Source organism: Mchenga conophoros, linkage group LG1 (assembly GCF_057382185.1).
Source record: "Mchenga conophoros isolate Kocher_MC1m ecotype Shallow Benthic linkage group LG1, M_conophoros_male_GT1.1, whole genome shotgun sequence".
In the NCBI taxonomy this organism is placed as follows: Eukaryota; Metazoa; Chordata; class Actinopteri; order Cichliformes; family Cichlidae; genus Mchenga; species Mchenga conophoros.
In genome coordinates, this window is record NC_140526.1 from 41,004,846 (window position 1) to 41,024,860 (window position 20,015).

The 20,015-nt window shown below is 40.3% G+C and overlaps 2 protein-coding genes across 4 annotated transcripts in view; both read right to left on the minus strand.

The window, feature by feature from the left end:
* ankdd1a (ankyrin repeat and death domain containing 1A) overlaps positions 1–313 on the minus strand; it is a 39,579-nt gene extending 39,266 nt beyond the window's left edge. For 2 of the 3 annotated variants that reach the window (XM_085278548.1, XM_085278544.1), the window contains exon 1: positions 177–301. Coding sequence is in view for 1 of the 3 variants with exons in the window: in XM_085278540.1 (XP_085134666.1) it covers positions 177–210 (34 nt within the window). In the remaining 2 variants the exon portion in view is untranslated. Of the gene's footprint in view, positions 1–176 lie in introns of all 3 variants that reach the window. The other variant, XM_085278540.1, reaches the window with a different exon arrangement.
* Positions 314–1,841: 1,528 nt separating this feature from the next.
* On the minus strand, positions 1,842–19,507 carry plekho2 (pleckstrin homology domain containing, family O member 2). The gene is made up of 7 exons (XM_085278599.1): positions 19,141–19,507; positions 12,737–12,886; positions 12,389–12,511; positions 9,828–9,932; positions 9,627–9,725; positions 6,231–6,503; positions 1,842–6,123 (listed from the first exon to the last, which is right to left on the minus strand). Exons 1-7 carry the CDS (start codon positions 19,147–19,149, stop codon positions 4,825–4,827), a joined length of 2,058 nt encoding a protein of 685 aa, XP_085134725.1. The 5' UTR covers positions 19,150–19,507; the 3' UTR covers positions 1,842–4,824.
* Between the last annotated feature and the right edge of the window lie 508 nt (positions 19,508–20,015).

Here is a 20,015-nt window from a genome sequence, read left to right on the forward strand (position 1 = left end):
GGCTTTAATGGGGACAAATAAAATGTGATAGGCTAAGATAACAGCCACTATACAGATAAGATTACCCAAACTGCTAATACATAAACTGTGCCTCTAGGCTGTTGGCTGAGCGTGAGGGTGGGCTTCCCTGCGCCACAGACGGACATCCTGCGCTGAGCGAGGACAGAAATACTTACAGAAGTCGTCCTCCGACAGCAGCTCATCGCCCATGACTGCTGCTCCTCAGAGCCGCTTCTACCGGCCCGGCTCCTCTTCCATCACTCGAGCCCGTTATCCTTCTCCAGCACAAGTTTATCCTGCGTGCTAACGTCAGTACATTTGTCAAGCTACACATGTCAAAACCAAAGAACCACCATATCCGGTCTATACCTTCAAAATAAAGCGAGCACGTCTTCAAAGCAGAAACGACGCTTCTCGGTCTTTTTCTGGCAGACAGCGAAGCGTGACATTCCCGTCACCAACTGCTGTGATCTATGGACTCAACTCACCATAAACCACATATTTAATAAACAGATAGATCTATCTAAAATAGACTTTTGGCCTGATAGATTTCACTTGGGACCAGCTCCCAATTTGGATTCTGGAGACAGACACTATCTCTACTTTTGAGATCAGGGTTAAAACTTTTCTTTTTGATGAAGCATATAGTTAGGGCTGGACCAGGTGACCTTGAATCCTCCCTTAGTTAAGCTGCAGCAGGTGTGGGGATTCTGTGTTTCTTCTTCACTCACCTCTCTGTACTCAGTTATTAGTCATTATTAATCTCTGGCTCTTTACCAGAGTGTCTTTATCCTCTCTCCCCCTCCTCACCCATTCAGTAATGCCGATGGCTGCCCCTCCCTGAACATTGTTCAGCTACAAGTTTCTTCCTTTTAGAAGGTTTTTCCTTCCCACTGACTCCAAGTGCACGCTCAGAGGAGCGTCGTCTGATTGTTGGGTCTCTCAGTATTATTGCTCTGGTGTAAACTTAGAGCTACATAAATAAAACTGAACTGAAATGAATATTGCAATTTTTAAAGCGTGTCCGAGTCATAATGGGGCTGTTTCCTCTCTGTTTCTTCCTGTTTCTCATGTCTCCTGCTTACTTTGGAGTTTATAAAACCATCTCCACCTCTCTTCTTCCTGGCATGGTTTTGGAGCAAAAAGGCAGCTGGTAACTGGCCAGTCATATTGATTCTGTAACGTGTTTGTTGAATCTCTATCTGAATATCTGGTGTGCTGTCTGAATGGCTATCCCACAAAATGACCAATAATGAATTTGAATCTGAACAAATTAATGAAGCTAATGATCTTGTGTGTCTTTAATCCACTAAAAACAGCTAAAAGGTACTGCAACCATTCCTCATCACTGGCCCAAGTAGAAGATCTCTCCTTGAGGAACAATTTAACCCAGCGCTGTTGTCATTTTAATTTCTATTGTGAAACTGTTATTAATATAAAATGACAAACTTCACACTACAGTCACAACAGTCCAAGTAACCCGCTAATCACATAAAAACTGTAAATTTGAAGCTGCAAGCAGCAAGTGATGTAATTTTATTGAAACACTTATTGTTTCATTACATTTTTTAATGATCAAATATACTTTCATTTTGCATTGGTTGACCATCACACCACATTAGCCAGTGTTTATTTCTAAAAAGGGTTTTTAAAAATCGCTGTTGGGATGTTAACAAATTTTAACAAAGGTGCAAAAAACAATCGAAGAAATTTCAACCCTCACCTCAGCAGGATGATTATATCAGGCTACAGTATAACAGAAGGAAGCTACAGTGCAGCATGTGTAACACTGTTGATAAATGCTTCAAATGGTTTGTAAGACTGAAGACATAACAACAAAAGTAAATCATTTATCTTTATTTAAGCAATAGCAAACTTTATCAAAGAGTACAAAACTTCAGTCGATCTACTGTTATGAAAATATGCTTACATATTCTGGAGGACATAAAAATTACATTTCTACCACTAGAAAAACCCGGAAGATTCTTCATTAATAATCAGTTCAACATTCAGACAGGGGAGAATGATGCACATACCCCCCATACAAAAGACAAGTATTAGAGAATAGTAATAGGCATTAGTGAGAGCTGCTCTAAGTGCGTTTCTGTGCAATATACAGTACATTAATGAAATGATATTACTAATGATAAAAAACCCCTGTAAGGTAAAAATATTCCTTTATTTGCTTTATCAATGTTAAGAGTCTGAACAGATCCTTACCTACACCGTACATCTTCACCTTCACCAGTGACAAACACCATGAAGGCGGTGATTAAAGTATAATTTCTCTAATAGCAACTTGTCAGCAAAAACTTCCCAATGAAAAGGAGAGAAAAAAGCTTCTGAGGTTCACAAATGATTAGAAATGCTTTTAGGCATTAACAGAAGTGCTTATTTGTAGCTGTATATATTTAACCTATATTTATATATTATATATTTAACCTCTTAGGACCTGGCGTCCACATATGTGGTCATCACATTTTGGGTTGTCTAGACCAAAATACTAAATTTTGCTCTACAAGGGCCTGATATCCACTCACGAGGACGTCATCCTCCCACTGTTCTATCGAAATTTAAAACGGATGTCCTCATATGTGGATCAGGTAAAAAAAGAAATCAGGTAATTCTTTGTTTTTACATTCATCAGGTCCCAATGAACCCAAATAGCAAAGAGAAATTAAAAATGCTGCCATGAAAGAGTTCGGGTCTCAGGAGGCTAAAGCATTGATTCATCGATACTTTGTTAGTCCTCACAGCTCAGGTGAACAGAACCTTCAAAGACCTGCTGTGTACCAACACTTCTCCTGGATTTGAAACATTGATCCGTCTAGAAGAGCTCACAACATAAGAGATGACTAAAGCCAGATGCTATGCTTCCAGTTTTTTTTTTTACATAAATCCCTTTGGATAGCAAGAAAATTACCTTAAGAAACATTAAAGGTGTTAAGGCACACAGACAAATCTGTGCGTAGCAAGAGTTCACACACAAATCCATGATTTATCAATATTTTCGTACCTGAATTTGTTTGCACTGTAGAAACAAATGAAGAAGTACCATGTGTACAAACAAACACAAATGGCTGCCGAAGGACATTTAATGAAATGAATACTACTATAACTAAAGCTACTATTAATAGTATTAAGAATTGTTATCATTATTATTGTTATTATTATTGTTGTTGTTGCTTTCATGTAATATTAACAGTTTTACAAAACACAACATGCTCAGTTACAATTAAATAAAAAAGTAAATCGTATGCAAAGAAAACAAAATACTAAATTGAAACATTTTTAATTGCAACATATTCCAGTATTTCTTTGATCTTTTTTTGTCTTTTATCAGTTTATCCTCCCTAAAATTATCTTATTGTTCATTTTAAAAAAAAAGACTTCTATCACTTGCGGTCTAATTTTTTTGTTCGTTCATACAGTCAGTTTTGTCATGTGGAGCCGACAGACTTTCCAGCTGCTTATACTCTGTCGGGTCTTTTTACATCAGTTTCAAACTTTTTTTACTTGAGTCACAGTGAGTGTGTCTCTGCCTTAGCGGTGCAGGCTGCTGTCTCATGACATTACTGCATTTTCCACTTCACCTCCAGGTAAACTAATTTATTTATACAGGGAAATGGAGGAGTGGCTGTATGTTTTATGCATATTGCACACGGCAAGCATGAGCGTGCTGATTTAGAGTCTGATTGACTACCAAAAGTAAATCATTTATCAAACACGTGCAAGAACAAAATCAGCCAGTGCATTTGTTGCATAGGGTAAGGCTGTTCCCACGCACATATTAGTAATGAGGGCCATTATTTTGTATCTACAAAAGAAAACACAGTAGTAAAAAAGTATACAGTAACACATTACTTTCCGCTGCAGAAAAACATCCATTAGAAATAATTCCACAAAAAGTTCCAAGTGCAGCAAAACCATCGACAATAACACAGTTTTGTCCATCAGACTATTCCAGCCATTCATTCAAACCCTCTTTAATACTGTTGCACACCACAGCGCATTTAAAAAGCATAACGCTCAAAAACCTTAAAAGCACTTTGAGGTGACTGTTGTTGTGATTTTCTATATACAGTACTGTGCAAAAGTGTTAGGCAGGTGTGAAAAACTGTTATAAAGAACGCTTTCAGAAATATAAATGCTTGTTTATTGAACCCAAATGTATTCTGCAGCAGGACAACAACCCCAAACACGCAGCCACAGTCATTAAGAACAAGTACTGGAAGTGATGCTCTGGCCCCCACAGAGCCCTGATCCCAGCATCATTGAGTGTGTCTGGGATTACATGAAGAGACAGAAGGATGTGAGGAAGCCTGCATCCACAGATCTGTGGTTAACAACCGACCAGCCGAGTTCCTTCAAAAACTCTGCAAGTGTACCTAGAAGAATTGATGCTGTTTTGAAGGCAAAGGGTGGTCACACCAAATACTGACTAGATTTAGATTTCTCTTTTGTTCCTTCACTTCATTTTGTTGATTGGTGAAAATAAATGATAAACACTTCCATTTTTCAAAGCATTCTTTGTTTATAGCATTTTTTCCTCACCTGCCTAAAACCTTTGCACAGTACTGTAAATAAAGTTGAACTGAATTGAATCCAGTACAGTGTCCAGGTCAGGCCTGCACACCATGATCATACAGAGTGAATAAGCTCATCATAAACGACCATCTGTGATGATACAGAATACCACTGGCCCTTCACTTTTAGGCAAATTGTATTTAGTGGGGTCTTTTTACATTTTCCATGATGTGACTGCACTATCACTGTCTAGGTAAAGGGTTTATCAGTTGGTCAATTTCAGTCAGTGTGTGACGTTCACCAACTCTTCCTTTTGCTTCCGTTTGTTGCAAATTTCAGTTTCTTGACCTCCCTGAGGACGTGGTCTGCCTTCTTCAGCTTCTCCATGGCCTCAGCCAGCAAATCCCCCGGTACATCCTCCTCTTCACTTCCATGGTCCTGGGACACTTTGCGCAAGAGCTTGCTCGTCTTTTCCATCTCTAGAGCCACTTCAGTCTCAAGTTTAATGACATCATCACTAGAACCCCCAGCACTCACAGCTCCACCTCTGCTAGACTCTTTCATCTGATTACAGACATCAGATTCAGACAGCAAATTTCCAATTGAGGCTGACCTGCCCTTGGCTGAGGGCTTGAGAGGAGGGATGGGTTTTATGTTCTTAGAGCTAACCTGAGGCACTGTTGTGACCTGTGCTGGTCTTAAAATAACAGATACCTGAATGCTGTCCTCACTAGCATCCACCACATCCAAAGCAGAATGGCTTCCCCTGAGTGCAGCTGTCGCAGCTACCAATGTGTCTTGACTTCCAGAGCCTTCACTCTCATCATCTGAGTGCTGACCACTGTCTACAGATTTCTCATCTTGCTTTTTTTTCTCCCCGGACAAGTGATAAAGCAGTGGACTCAGGGTAAGGGTCTCAGTGGTTGAGTCATTCAAAGAGGGGACTTCACTCTCGGCCAGTGCGTCTTTTGAATCGACCGAATTGAGTGAGGCAGTATTGTCGGGTCCCTCTTTAGGATTACTCTTAGCCGAGGTGCTCTCTATCCGCTGTATGTCAGGCTCGGCACATTCATCAGGCTTTTTGTTGAATTTTGGATGGGAACTTGGACTCTTTCTCAGTGACTCTGTGGGTATTTGTTCCCCACAGTCAGATACCATCTTTGTGTTGCTGCTAACTGTTTCTTCTGTGCAGTGACTCTCGTGTTTATCATCTTTCACATCAGGTGACGTTTCTTTAGCAATCAGCTGCACTGCCTCATCTGTTTCCACGGCTGTTTCTATAGTCTCCTTCCTACTTTCATCTTCCTTCTCATTATCCTCATTACTAATCCCTTCAACCTGCTGGTCTGTCTCAGAGCCAGAATGGGAGGGCTTCTTCTCCTTGGATGGAGGCATAGGAGGGTGAGAGTGTGGCTTGGACTGTAAAGCATCAACATTACTCACAGAGCTGGGTTTATTGGGAGGCATTGGTGGTGGAGCTGCCTTTTTACTGGCATCAGAACTTGTTTCAGAAATCTTCTCATGTTTTGCCTCTTCTGTAGTTTCTTCAACAGGTGAAGTAGAGGGTTTTGCTTCTTTCAATGGGGGCATTGGTACCTTCAAATAATATAGCAATTATAGCAAGGCCATGATATCCAAACACAAAGACATGCACAAATGTTACAACATTTCACAATTACAATTTTTAGAAAAATTTGACATACCTTTTTCTCTGAACCATCATTCTTTTGAGGTTCATCTTCATGTGCTGTGCTGGGTTTAGCCTCCTTGATAGGCGGCATTGGAGGTTTGATGACCTTTTTTTGGGGACTGACGTCTGGATCTGGCTGAGCTTCCTCCTCGGTAATTGACACCAACTGTTTCTCTTTGGAGGTCTCACTGCCATCAACATTGGCATAATGTGCTCCATTAGGCATTACGGCATCTTCAAGATCAAGATCCAAGCGCAGGATTCCATCAGATGACACATCAGCTACCTAGAAGAAAAATATACGATTAAATGACACAGAGCACACGGACAGGAAAGAACTGAGTAGAGTTCACCTAAGGGTGAAGCTCAGGAAATTTAAGGAACCTACGGGAACAAGATCAAGGCCAAACTAGAATACCAAGGATTTGTGGAGTAGTGCAAATTAAATCAGTAGGTTCAAGGTGAGAGACAAGCAGTGGGCAAATAAGCTAAAAGTTTCCTTATGATAATCTGTTTACAAGCCTCTGCTGCCTCCTCCATCACACACCCTTGCCTTCACAGACCATCACTACCCTCACTGGGTTTGCTATTCTCCTTTCACCCCATGTGAACTCTGTGAATTAGACTCCACCCCCTTATCTGATAAACAGTCCCTGCTTGATCGTGATAGCTGACACAGCGGTATTCTAGGGACCTGTACTGCTAGCCAACACGTTTAGAACCTGAGTGTCAAACAGGAGAATATACCAGTGTTTCAGATAACATTCACCTCATGGAGGAAGCTGTACTGCAGAATGTTGCTCAATTTGAGAACTATTTGCCGTATCGTACGATATCATCCACATACATAAACTAAGATTTACAAATGTGTACAGTGATTTGTGTCTAACTTTAATCATTTTGGGGGCAGATTTCAGCACTCTTTCTTGTGCCTTCTTGTCAGAATGGTCTCCACTACACAATAATAAACAGAAGTCAGCACAGCTGCACCAAAACCATGCTGCGTCAACCTCATTATTAAAACAAAACAAACAAACAAACAAAAACAGCTGTTGATGGCCTCATGAGATATGCAGACCAACACTGTGAGTTGATGATGCAATCATCTTCATGATGCAGAGACCTTACTTTCATGTAGAATAGAATAGAAAAAAGTAGAAAAGCCCACAAACAAACAACAACTGAATGCTGCAGTAAAGGCCTGCAGAGCATTAAAAAGGAGGAAACCAGCATCTGGTGATGTCCACGAGTTTAAGACTTTAGGCTGTCATTGCCAGCAAAGGGTTTTCAGCCAAGTATGAGAAATGAACATTTTATTTTCAGTTAGCTAATTTTTCCAATTACCTTTGAGCCCCTGAAATGAATAGGTTGTCTTAAAAATGCTTTAGTTCTTCACATTTTGATGCAATCTTTTTGTTTAACCTGCTGAGTTAAAGTTGGAAGTCTGAACTTCAATTGTATTTCTTTCACTTAAAATTCATTGTGGTAAAAAATGTCTTAGCCTTTTTAATTATTATTGTAATGAGGGCATAAATCAGAGGCAAGCTTTAGGAAAAGCAGTACACTAATTATTTTTTGACTCAGTCTTGTAGACATCCAGAGTTTCAGGAAACAAATTCATCAATACGTCATCAATGCCAGTCAAGTAACAAAATTGTAGGCCAACAAACTGACCTTATTTATTTATTTTCACTTTTTTAGTTCACAGATCGAGATTCAACCCAGAACCAGGAAATGGAGAGGATTATGGGTTATGGGCCTGGATCCGTTCATAGTGGCTTATTTTGTTCTGGGATGATCTGTTAAAAAACGTCATCCTTCCAAAACTGTCCTGAAATATGTCAAATCTAGATGATCAGTTTACAAACAGCTCTATAAAAGCCAAGGCACTTGTGACATATTTGCCTTTTTCTGAGGAAACCTTACATTCAAAAAACTTTTTTTTAGTTAAATGTGAAACAGCAACTATCAGTGAAGACTGACATCAGATCAAATCATCAATACTCACACTGGGAACATTAAAGTTTTTCTGATCTCAAACATTTAATTTAATAATGGCAGAAACAATTGAATTCTTTATTATTGGAATTATAGAAAAAATGAAATGTTCATAAATAAGTGCAGAAAAACCTTTTATTGAATAAATCTGAGCAGAGGGTGGATCCACCTCTTGTCTGTTGCTCTCACAGGTCCATCAGTAAACTGTCTAATCTGTTCCTTCACACCTTTTCTCTTATATACATTATGTACATTTTGAATAAATACATTCAAAATGAATGTAAAATTAGGATTCAGCTTCATCTAATGAAAGTTCAAGCTGGCTGCATGATGATCGTGGATATAATAAAATGATACGTATTATGTCAGACTCATTCTGTCTGTGATGATGACAAAGTTGCCCAAGCTGATTAAAATGACTCTTTTTATATCGTGGTAAGCACTGAAACTTGTTCATATTCCTTAGATCACATGACCTTAAAACTCACTTTTTGTTTACATGTTGCCATGGTGAATGATAATCACACCTAACTCATGCTTAACATCCTCGGAGCTAATTGAACTTGCTCTGATTGGCTGTTTTGGAACAGGAAACTCTGTGTTTTGCCAATGTCAGAGTTAATTAACTCAGAACATGCTTACAGAAACAGGAGCCTGCTTTTCTACCCCACCATGTAAGCCTCAGTAATTTCCATCCACTATCTGCGCTTCCTGTGATATGCAATGCAACCTGCCAGTTCTTCAGTGACATTCGGTAGAGTCATTTCCTTTCTTGCATAAGTACTGTGCCTTGTTGGAGTCGCTCCTTTTTAGGTACTAAATTATTATCAGAGGGTGATACGTTGCTCTTACTCTCAGACATGGCTGGGCTTGTGTTATTGTTGCACAAGCAATGACATTGTGACAATATAAGTAAAATTGATATTGTGAAAAATTTATAACAATATTATCACAGGCATTATTATATGGCACAGCTGCAGTCAAAGCCCCTTACTACCATAAATGGTCAATATGATATCAAATTTAAATAATATAAATCTATCTAAAACCACAGTGACTCACTATTCTAACTCACTGCGGTTGGCAGCTTATTTTTAATGTACTGGGCCCAAACAAATAGCCTTTCTATTAGAATATAGCATCCAGTGGCATACAGCATGGACATTTTTGATTTTAAATAACAGGTAAATCCTGGCATTACTAATCACATTCATTCTGGCTCTGCATCTTAACACAACACAACCTTAGTAATGTAGTTACGTTGATTAGTTACGATGTGGGTTTCATGTCAGTTAATACAAATCAATCAAAGACCCAGGTAACCACGGAAGCAAAGTTTGTATTAAGAGCAAATTAAAACAAAAGACACGTTACAACAATACTACAAGCACTATTTCAATTTGACACGCACCTCTTTCATGTGTATCCTGGTCGGTGGACGCCGGTTGCGGTTCCCTTTGGGTCTTGTTCGAGTAACGTGCTCTAAGTTGCTGCTTTGATCAATCTTCACCTGTGAAAATAAGAAATAATTTGAGTTTTAAAACTACATGCTTATTAAAACCGAGACAAAGACAAGATTTAAGATAAATTTATGGCTCTATCGCATGTTTACCTCATCAAAAATTTTATTCTTTGCTCGATTAATGCCATCACTGAGGGCTTTAATCCAAGCCTCCTTGTCCTCCACTGTCTGAGCCTGGAATTTAACATCATGGACCTGTGAATGAATGAAGCAGACAATAGTCAACTCAAACTAAGGTAGATAATCGAACTGCGACACAATAACAGGAGTATTGACAGTTTTTTCTTCTATTTTTAAAAACTGTGCTCATTATTGTGTTTTTTTTAAGAATAAGAAATAATCTATTTAGGCCACAGGCCCTTACGTAGGAATTCTGGTTGTGCTTACTGACCATGAACCGATTTTATGTGGTACATGGCGCTCAAAAATCTGTCAAAAAATGTTTTAGTACGACTTTGCTAAGCTACGAAGCCGCACTGCTTGATGGATTGTTGGAGCATTACGTCAGGAGCCTCACGGAGTCATCTGGGTCCAAAACTCCGTCAGCTTCTGTCTAAAAACTGAATTCTTTCATCTTTAATAAAATGATCAGCGTTGCTGCTTTACCAGGTGTAACTATTAAGTTTAACATCCAGGCATCCATGAAAACAGAATTTATTAAATTTAATGGAGTTAGAAGTTAACAGGAAGTTAGCTCGCTAGTTTCCACCTAAGCATGATATAGCACGTTCTGACTGAGAGATTTATGAAAGAATTCAAACGTACAGCTCTGCTATCACTTCCAACATAAATGAAGACAGAAAACTAAACAGCAGTGACGTTTGTAGGGTTACTGAAGTTGGGCTAGCTGCTATATAATGATGTGCTACGTGACCGCTAGCGACACAGCTATGTTAGCATAACATAAACAGTGAAGCTGGAGGATGAACACTAACTTTTTTTCCACTCGATAAAAGTTAACGTGAGGGATTCTGGTGGTCAGGGACAAATGCAATCGCATGGCAGGATGCTGTAAACGGACCAAACTTCAGTCAGGAGAACAACTGAGATAATCCATCCACAATACGAGGTTAGTCATTAATATACTGCAACAACATGGGAACAGAGCAGCTGCCAGAGAATTCAACATTAATGAATCAATGTTACAGAAGTGGAGGAAGCAAGAAGAATGACTGAGTAAAGTTTGACTTATCAATTTATCTGTTTCGCTTAATGCGCCTTATAATCCGGTGCGCCTTGTCATCCGAAAAATACGGTAGGTTTAATAAACATGTGCAGATCAGGAAAAGAACTCTAACTTCTCTAACTCCCAAAGGTTTTATTAGAAAATAGGAAATTTCCTGTAGGGAGTATGACTGTTGATGCTCGTCCTGTGACACTATGTCTGAGAACTGTGAAACACCAAAAACTACCTGCAGCCTCAACTGTCATTCCTCTCGTCTGCCGGCTACCTTGATTTTCAGCCACTTATCACATTTGCCAGCGTCTAAGCAGTCCTTGATATCATTTTCCTGTCATATTCCTTCATCATTTATCAAATCAGCCTTTGGAGAACTGGATGCAGCTTCCACCATATCATTCTGAGCCATTTGTGACAGCACTGGTAACCGTGACCCGCTGTTCATTCGCATCACTGGCTGCAGGCTATCCGGTTGTTCAGTCTGACGTCACTAGCCATGTCTGGGCCTAAACGCCGCTGCAGGTCCATATATCAAACGATCACTATGGCATTACTGAGAGTTGAAAAACTGTCTGAAGTCTTTCATCTTTAATAAAATGATCAGCGTTCTGCTCTACCAGGTGTAACAATTGAGTTTAACATCCAGGCATCCATGAAAACGGAATTTATGACATTTAACGGAGTTAGAAGTTAGCAGGGAGTTAGCTCGCTAGCTTCTATCTAAATACAATATAGCATGTCCTGACTGCGGGGTTTTGGAAACAAATTAAAACGTACAGCTCTGTTATCACTTCCAGCATAAATGAAGACAGAAAACTAAACAGCAGTGACGTTTGTAGGGTTACTGAAGTTGGGCTAGCTGGTATATAATGATGTGCTACGTGACCGCTAGCGACACAGCTATGTTAGCATAATATAAACAAGCTAACTTTTTTTCCACTCGATAAAAGTTAACGTGAGTGTTCTCGGTGGTCAGGGACAAATGTAATCGCATGGCAGGATGCTGTAAAAGGACCAAACTTTCAGCCAGGAGAACAACTGAGATAATCCATCCACAATACGAGGTTAGTCATTCATATACTGCTGCATGGGCTGGGCTGTAGTTACATCCTAAGGTTTTAAAAAAACTGAGCTTAAATAAATGATTAGCGGTAATAAAAGCTGAGGGAGGTCAACAGTGATCACTGACTGTTTTAGGAGCTTTTTGAGATTAAATAGAAGAAAATACAAAACATTAAACATGTTAACAACACAAAAGCCATATTAAACGCAGACTACTTTAGACCCAGAAGTAGGATTCGTCACGTCATCACTGAACAACCGGATTGCTCACCAGCATCACTGCAACCAGCACCACTAATCTGAGCCTGCTGCTTACCTGCACCACGATCTACAACGTGTTCTTTGTGCAGGCAGGACAAATGTTTGTGACAGGGACAGAAAGAGATAGAGAGACAGACTCTTCTCTCACCTTATTTGTGGACTTTGCCGATCGTATGAGTATAAGTCTTTGCTTCTTCGTGAAGGGGCTCTTTAATTCATGACATTTGTCATAGTTTTCCAGGTCAAGCCTCTCCAAGCAGTTCTGTAGGTCCTGCAACACAAATGACTGATATTTGAAAATTTGTGTGTATAATTTAAGGATAAAGCCAACATCATTTTAGCTTATTATCTTATCAACAAGCAAGAGAGAAATTAGACCATCTACTTGATTATCTGATGTTAAATAAAAGTTAACAGCTGCAAGACTACAAGAATTAAATGGCAATATTGATATAAGTTCATATTCTCACACCCGATGTATTGAAACTTTATATACCTCATTTTCATACACCACAATCTCTGTCTTCTCCACCTGGATGTAGCGGTCTTTATAGCTTGCCAGAAGTCTGCCATAGCCCTTCTTCAACCAGCCAGCCTTACTCAGGAACTTAGGCTCTTTCTGGAGGGCTGGGTCCTCTTTTGCACCCTGTATTGATACAGAGGAAGGAAGTCACACTCAGTACACACCAGCATACTTGCAGGATGCAGACAATTATATTCACTTTCATTTTATCACTGCTCTAAATGACGGTCGTACAATATACCTGTACAGGAAAAGAACAGAGGTGTTGATTCTCTTCTGCACATTTTCACCAACGTGGAATCCAAATTTATGAGCAACTAAAGTGATTTATTAGCATGAGCACATATTAAAGGTTATATCAAGTAGTGTTACTGTCATTTGTCACCCACAGCCCACAGAAACTGTCAAGATACTGAAGCCTGGATGTGTCAATGTGATAAAAGTGCTGTTTTTCCTGGAGTTTTGTAGAGTCCTCATTTTCCTCTGCGTCGTCGATTCTGTCACTAGTTAGTAAACATAAACTAATATGTCTATCAGCTGCAACCAACCAATCACATGGCGTCACGTTCAATGACAGAAGATGGCTCTAAACATGTTTTTAAAACTTTATGTACTTATTTCTTAAATCCAACTTTTACATCTATGTCGGTTTTTGAGAGCAGGGCTCTCCTCATATATCAGCACCTATGTGGTGACATCGTCTGAGTGGCAACAACTACCATCCAGGAGAATACTGCGGCAGCTTTCTGGATGGGCTCCTACAAGTGACGTCACAAAGGACACTCCAGTCATTATTAGAGGCACAAGAGTCGTCAAACAACAGTGTGCAGTGCACCGAATTTGGATTATTCCAGGCAACTGAGTCATACCACTGAGGATATCACCCTCACCAAGGAGGTTTTGTTTTTGGTAGCATTTGTATGTCATTCTGAATGTTAACAGGATCGCTTTGACCTCTCCTGATAATAATGTTATATAGAGCTATATAAAAAATGTGTTTGTATGGACATTTGGGAAATGACACTGGAAAATGGGAATCTAAATATCACATTATAGTTTGCATCCAATATCATATTTGACCTCTGACCTCACTTTTACATTTCACATCTGCCTTTCTCTCAAGTTGATACAGATGTATAACAGATTGTGAGAGCAGCTGAGAAGATCATTGGAGCCTCTCTTCCCCCCACCACAGACACCTGGAGCACCCGCTGCATCCACAAAACCTCACTGTCAGACTGCGAAACAGTTTCTTTCCCAAGCCGTCAGACTCCTGAACACTCGGTGACTGGACTGACACACACACACCTTTATACACAAAGTGACTTTTTGCACAATGCTCAGTCTTTTGCACATTTCTATTGCACTGCTGTGCCTGCACTGTCTTGTGTCTGTATCATTCTGTTCTGTTGGCTGTTGCACTGTCTTTGTTTTGGTTTTTTGCAACTTTTGCACATTGCACTTTGCGTGTTGTTTGTCTGTTATATGTCATTTGTAGCACCAAGCTCTTGGAGGAATGTTGTCTCGTTTCACTGTGTACTGGACAGTTCTTAAGAACAAACCTTTGGTTTCAAGTGAGATTGCTTGCAGACGTGCAGACCTTTAACATCTGCTGTCAGGTGTCTTCCTATACAGACTGCTGAGACAATACTAGCGCTAAAAACTGTGTAATCTCCAGTGTGAGGAAGAAACTATGGGTCATTATGTGATATTTAAGTCAAAGTCAGACTCAACTTAGACATAGATTGGTTGAGTTGTAGATAAGTAGATGGCTGATTTGACCACAGACTGTGGTGAAATTAGCAACTACTGCAAACTCAAAAATAAAACCTGCTGGTGTATGTAAGGTGAAATACCTCAACGCTGCTGTCACTTTGCTGTTAACTTCCTCTATGCATGGTTTTTTCTGGCTTTAAAAACCTGTGTGCTGTTGCTCATGCTTTGGGTATTACACAGCAACACGGCACAGAATTCAGTGGATCAGCTGTGGTCTGGCACACCGTGCAGCTTTCTAAGTCGGAAATGATATCCAACCTATCCATTCCTATTCAATCCCATGTTGAAAATGCCAATATTTTTGAATGTGGAGCCTTGTGATAAATCTGATCCTAGTTTTTAAGCCAATTTTTAAGGTGCTTCTGAATGTAGAGTGCAGGTAGATGACATTCAATGTTTAAACTTTGAGCAATAATGTTTAACCCTCCTGCCATCCTTTAAAAAACTCACACCCATCACCCTAGGGACCATTCTCAGCCACGCCATAAAAAGACCATATATCCATATTTTATTCCACTTTAAATTAGCCAACCTTGTAAAACTACTTCTCCCTGAAATATTCATGTAAAGTTTTAATTATATTTTCGTTGTTTTAACCCTTCAAATCCCAGTGTTATTACATGAGCGCCCTGTGTTATAAGCCCCAAAAACCAAAAAACGAAACTAAATATTTCCACAAAAAACCAGTTGAAGTAATATGTGATTGTCATTATAAGTAGGCCTTTAGATGGACCAAAGATTGGCACCAACATACATTTTGACCTGCCATTATTTTTTTGCATTTTTTTTGCAATTTAAAAATTAAAACTTCAAGGCCCTGAGTCTTCATTGACATCCAAGAAAAGAAGAAAAAATAAAATCATATGATGATAATTTGGGGTTGAAAAATAGCGTTTATAATGGAAGTCAATGGGCAGAAAATGGTCCCCAGGGTGATGGGTGTGGGGATTTCTGCTGCTCAGCCATTTTAGGCTGATTTAAGGAATTCACACTGGAATATTAACATTGACAGGTAAAAACTATCCTGTGGCAAGTTTGGTTATATTCCACTGAACACAGTGGAAATGGCAGCCATTTAACACATAGCAGTGGCACAAAAAGGTCCCAAGAAGGCAGGAAGGTTAAATACTGCTGAGCAACATTTTGTTCATGGAAATGTTTGGTCAGTTTAAACCGTGATCCTCTTCCAACTGCAAATAATCTAAGATTTCTTATTATGGGTTAGGCTAAGTGGGAGCACTCTTAAGCACTTTTACTGTAACTCAGAGTATCTCTTATCTTAGTGAAGAGCACCGCAGCAGCAAATGAAAGGTAAAAGGGCAAAACTGAAAAGCTAGCTTTCAAAATAAAGTGATAGCACAACTAGAATAGTCATTGGTGCTCCTGGATGGAATTACTGTGTAGGGCTGATCAAACCCTTGGAACACAGAAAGGTTTCCATTACTCAAGCCTGAGCCGACTGCTGCAGCTCTGCACTATGATATCAGATGGTAAGTTACAAAGTTCCAATTTTGGACTTAGACAGGAAGTCAGACGCGAAACAATGTTTTACCTAAAACTGCCCACACATGCTTGTGATCTATTACCTCTCCTATCTGTGGTGTTGTGGTTGCTGCAAAAATGAATCAACACCTACCTACCATCGCTCTGTTAAAAAAACATGCAGGGATAAATTATAGTACAGTTACAAAGTGACAAGATACTAAGCAAAGGTATCTCATGCAAGTTGGGTCTTAGAAGAGGATTAGAAAACAGAGTAGGTGCTTTTGTGGAAGTGGTACTTTAAGTTTAGGGTGTATCTGGCATTCATTCCCAGTTTAAGTCTCAGCGTAACTCACACTTTAACCCCCGACAGGCTGGAAGAAGACAGCAGGGTTAAGTGGGGTTTTTTTTTTGTTTGTTTGTTTTTTGGAGAGGGGGGGGGGGGGGGGGGGGTCAGAACATATTGTTAGCAAGTCAATTAGCCAGTCAGTACGAGTACCTACCACATGTCTGAAGTTTAAAAAGGTGCAGCTTCACTGTTTAAGCCTTAGTAGGTTCCACACACAACTGTAGAGTGAATAACACTATCAGTGTTATCAGAAATCAGTGTAGCACTATTATTCAATAAGTCAACTTATTGTATAAAATTGCAGTCCATTCTAGATTTAAACCTAATTTATAGGCCTACATATATATATATATATATATATAACATATATATATATATGTGTACATATAACACCACAGACCACAGTGGTGTCCTAAAGTTTTGATAGCAACTGACCTAACAAAAATTTCCACTTTGTGGTCCTTACTCTTTAGTCAGTGTTTGCAAAGCAGCATCTCTCTTTATTTCTAGTGAAAACTGAGTCAACTTTCTATGGTAAAGAGCCACAAAACTCTGCAGAACAGCGCATATTCTGTAGGCCAAAGAAGTAAAAGATGATGGGGACAACACCTTTTTTAGAACACTCTTGCAGCCGTGACACATAGCACATTAACACCCACAGTCTTGTGTTTATAATAAAGTGTCATGCTATATTAGTGCACACAGTTCTTCATTATGAATTCCCAAATGTAAATAGTAAAAAAAAAAAAGTACTGCTTCTCATTAGCATTACAAATGTATTTTTCATATTGAATACAGGGGATGAAAACTACTGAAATGCACTCTGGACTCACTGTTCTCCAAACAAAGATTAGCGCAACCAAAAGCACCAGTCCAACACCTCCTGTTATAGCATTTATCTGCCAGTACACTGGCTGTGTTTATGACTGTTAATGACTTACATATCATTGAGACTCATAGTTATGAATCGGGCCTCTTTTTTGTATGCATCAGTGTCGGCTAGCTGCCACTCGTAGTATTAAATATTCCTTACATTTTATTACAATTAAACTTACACAATATGAGATCCTTGATGTCCTGGTATGTTTTGTGCTGGTGTTTTAAAAGAGGTTTATGCCCTTCTTGATATGGAAACAGCATATTGTCCATTGCTTACTATGAAAGGTGGACCCAAAGTATGATGGTGTGCAGACATTCATCCATTGTAGGGAAGAAAGCTTGACTGTGATGATGAGAGAGAGCTGTTTTCTGCCCGACAACAATGTGAGTTTCTTTTCTTTTCTCTGACGAGGTCAGAGAGGAATGGAGAGTGTAGATGACTCAGAGCCAAGGCGATTGGTCATCACAGAAGGGCTGTGACGCTTTCTGGGTGCAAGTTTAAGAAAATAGGTGAGCAGGGAAGTGCAAATTAAAAATACAGAAACACAGTCACATGGTGGGACTCTCCAGGCATAAACATGCCCATGTACTCGTTTCAGTTCTGCTTTACATGCAGATCACAGAGTGACCTGCTGATGAGCTAGAGACAACCTTTAGTGAAGCTAGCCCACACAGTGAAAATGTAGGACTCAAATCTTACTGATCTCTGACACATTCTTAAATCTTCCAGCAGTTCTACTTCAGGCAGTTTCTATGGCGTCTTCCTCAGTGAACCCGAGCCAAGCTGGATGTGACGATCGCCACAGAGTCACACTGATGTTTTCAAATGCATTAACTGATTTCACCATCAGCACTGCAAATTCCAGACTGAACAGATTGCAAAAGAGAGGCTGCTGCTTTAATCGTGACACTGTAGACTGAAGGTAGAGAGCAGCTAACAAACAGCATACTTTTGATGAATCCCACTCAAAGGGCGTGGCACCACATGCATTAAGTGTGCACAACAAGTTCCTTACATACAGTAGTTGACATAGTATGTGTCTTTCTGACTTCCCTATTCTGGTAAACTGGCTTCCTCAAAATGCCCAAATGTAACTGAGGTATGCAGGTCATATATAGAATACTGTGACTTGGGTAACTGTGATGTTTTTGAATGAAAAGCGTCAAGTTTTCAGCAGATGACCAGACTATCTGATCCTGAGACTGCGGCCGCAGGTTGTCATAAATCATAACGTACTAAGATAAGAGAGGCCCTCACTAACGCAGCCTTAAAACTCAGAGAACAACTGCCGAACGTACACTTCAGCTACTTTCTTCCGTTTGATTCTATTCTGCCTTTTTATCCTGTTTGTGTAGCCGTGCGAGGCTCGGCATGTCCTGCTGCTGTCCTGCCAGAACCAACCAGGCAGCCAGTGATGAACCGCTAATCGCGTTTACCAGAGTTTCTCTCTGAAAGGCTCCACATTTTCTCTCTGCGCTCTTTCATTAACGCGGTCAGTTTGTGGGTGGAATTAGCCGCCCTGCCCTGGCTGTGGTCCTTCCACCCTGACTCTGTGCTGGAAGGAGCAGATTCCGTGGATCGGTGACGTGGAGACAGGTGAACAGGTGTTTCCAGCCCCAGAACGTTTTCACTGCAGTTGACTGAAGCAGGCAAGCCCGTCTGCTGGAAACGTCACCTAACAACTTGTTGCTTCGCATGACTCTCCCATGAAAAGTGCTCCAGCTTCACTCTTCGGGCCTCAGAAGCTGATCGCGCCTTTGCAAAGTACATTATTCTAACGTCACGGGGTGCTTTGATTCAACGCTTCTGTCAAAAGTGGTGAAACTGTCACAAAACAAAAGCACAACAAGGGCAGGCAGCACACGCAGTAAGACTCAAGGGACTACTCACATCTTCCATGATAAAGACTGGGCTCCGTTATGTGGCTGCTGACTAGCCCAGAATCACTCGACGTCGCCCTTTCTCACCAAAAACGCTTGAGTTGTCGCCTGCGGGCCGGCAGCTGACACATTTCCAGCGCACACGTTAATGAGCAAAAATAAGGAAATAGTCAGTTTATGACAAGGAGGGTCGGCCCGTTTTCCTTTTTTTCTGACAGAAAAAGTTCGAAGAAAAAAAAAGTAGTTTCCGGTTGAAGTCCCTTTACACTCTTGAACTGAAAAATCTGCAAGGAGGAGCAACGCGAGCAGTGTGTGCGCGTGCAGCAGCCACGCATCCTCGCAGCACGCTTGCGTTAAAGTGGACATCTGCGTCTGCGGCCCCGCGTCTGCGTCTGCAGCGGACCAACAAGACCCGCAGCTGCAGCTCCAGCATCCTTTGACAAGCAGACTCACAGCTCGGCCATCACTCCGTGGATGAAACCGCAGGAAACTTTTCCACTGCTTAGCAGACAGCGGGAGGGGGAGGGGTTTGTTGTTTGTTTGTTTACTTTCTTTTCAAAGTCGTTGTACATAATAACTAACATCACAGTGCTGTGACCTAGCATGTTCGCTATAGTCACTACTTCATTCACTCAGCACTTCCTGATAGGTGTGGCTGTTCCTGTTGGTTTGTGAGGTTATGTTTGAAATCTGTAGCACGCATCTTTCTAATCCGCAATCGAAGTGGTCGCACAAATTCTGAAATAGAATGAAAATAGACGGCGTATCACCCCAACAAAATATAAAGAAAGCAAAGGATTTAGTCATTTATTTAGTTATATTTATTTTAAAAGACATTTTAAGAGTTTTCAGGGAGCAATACCTCAAATGAGGCCAGTGTGGTAA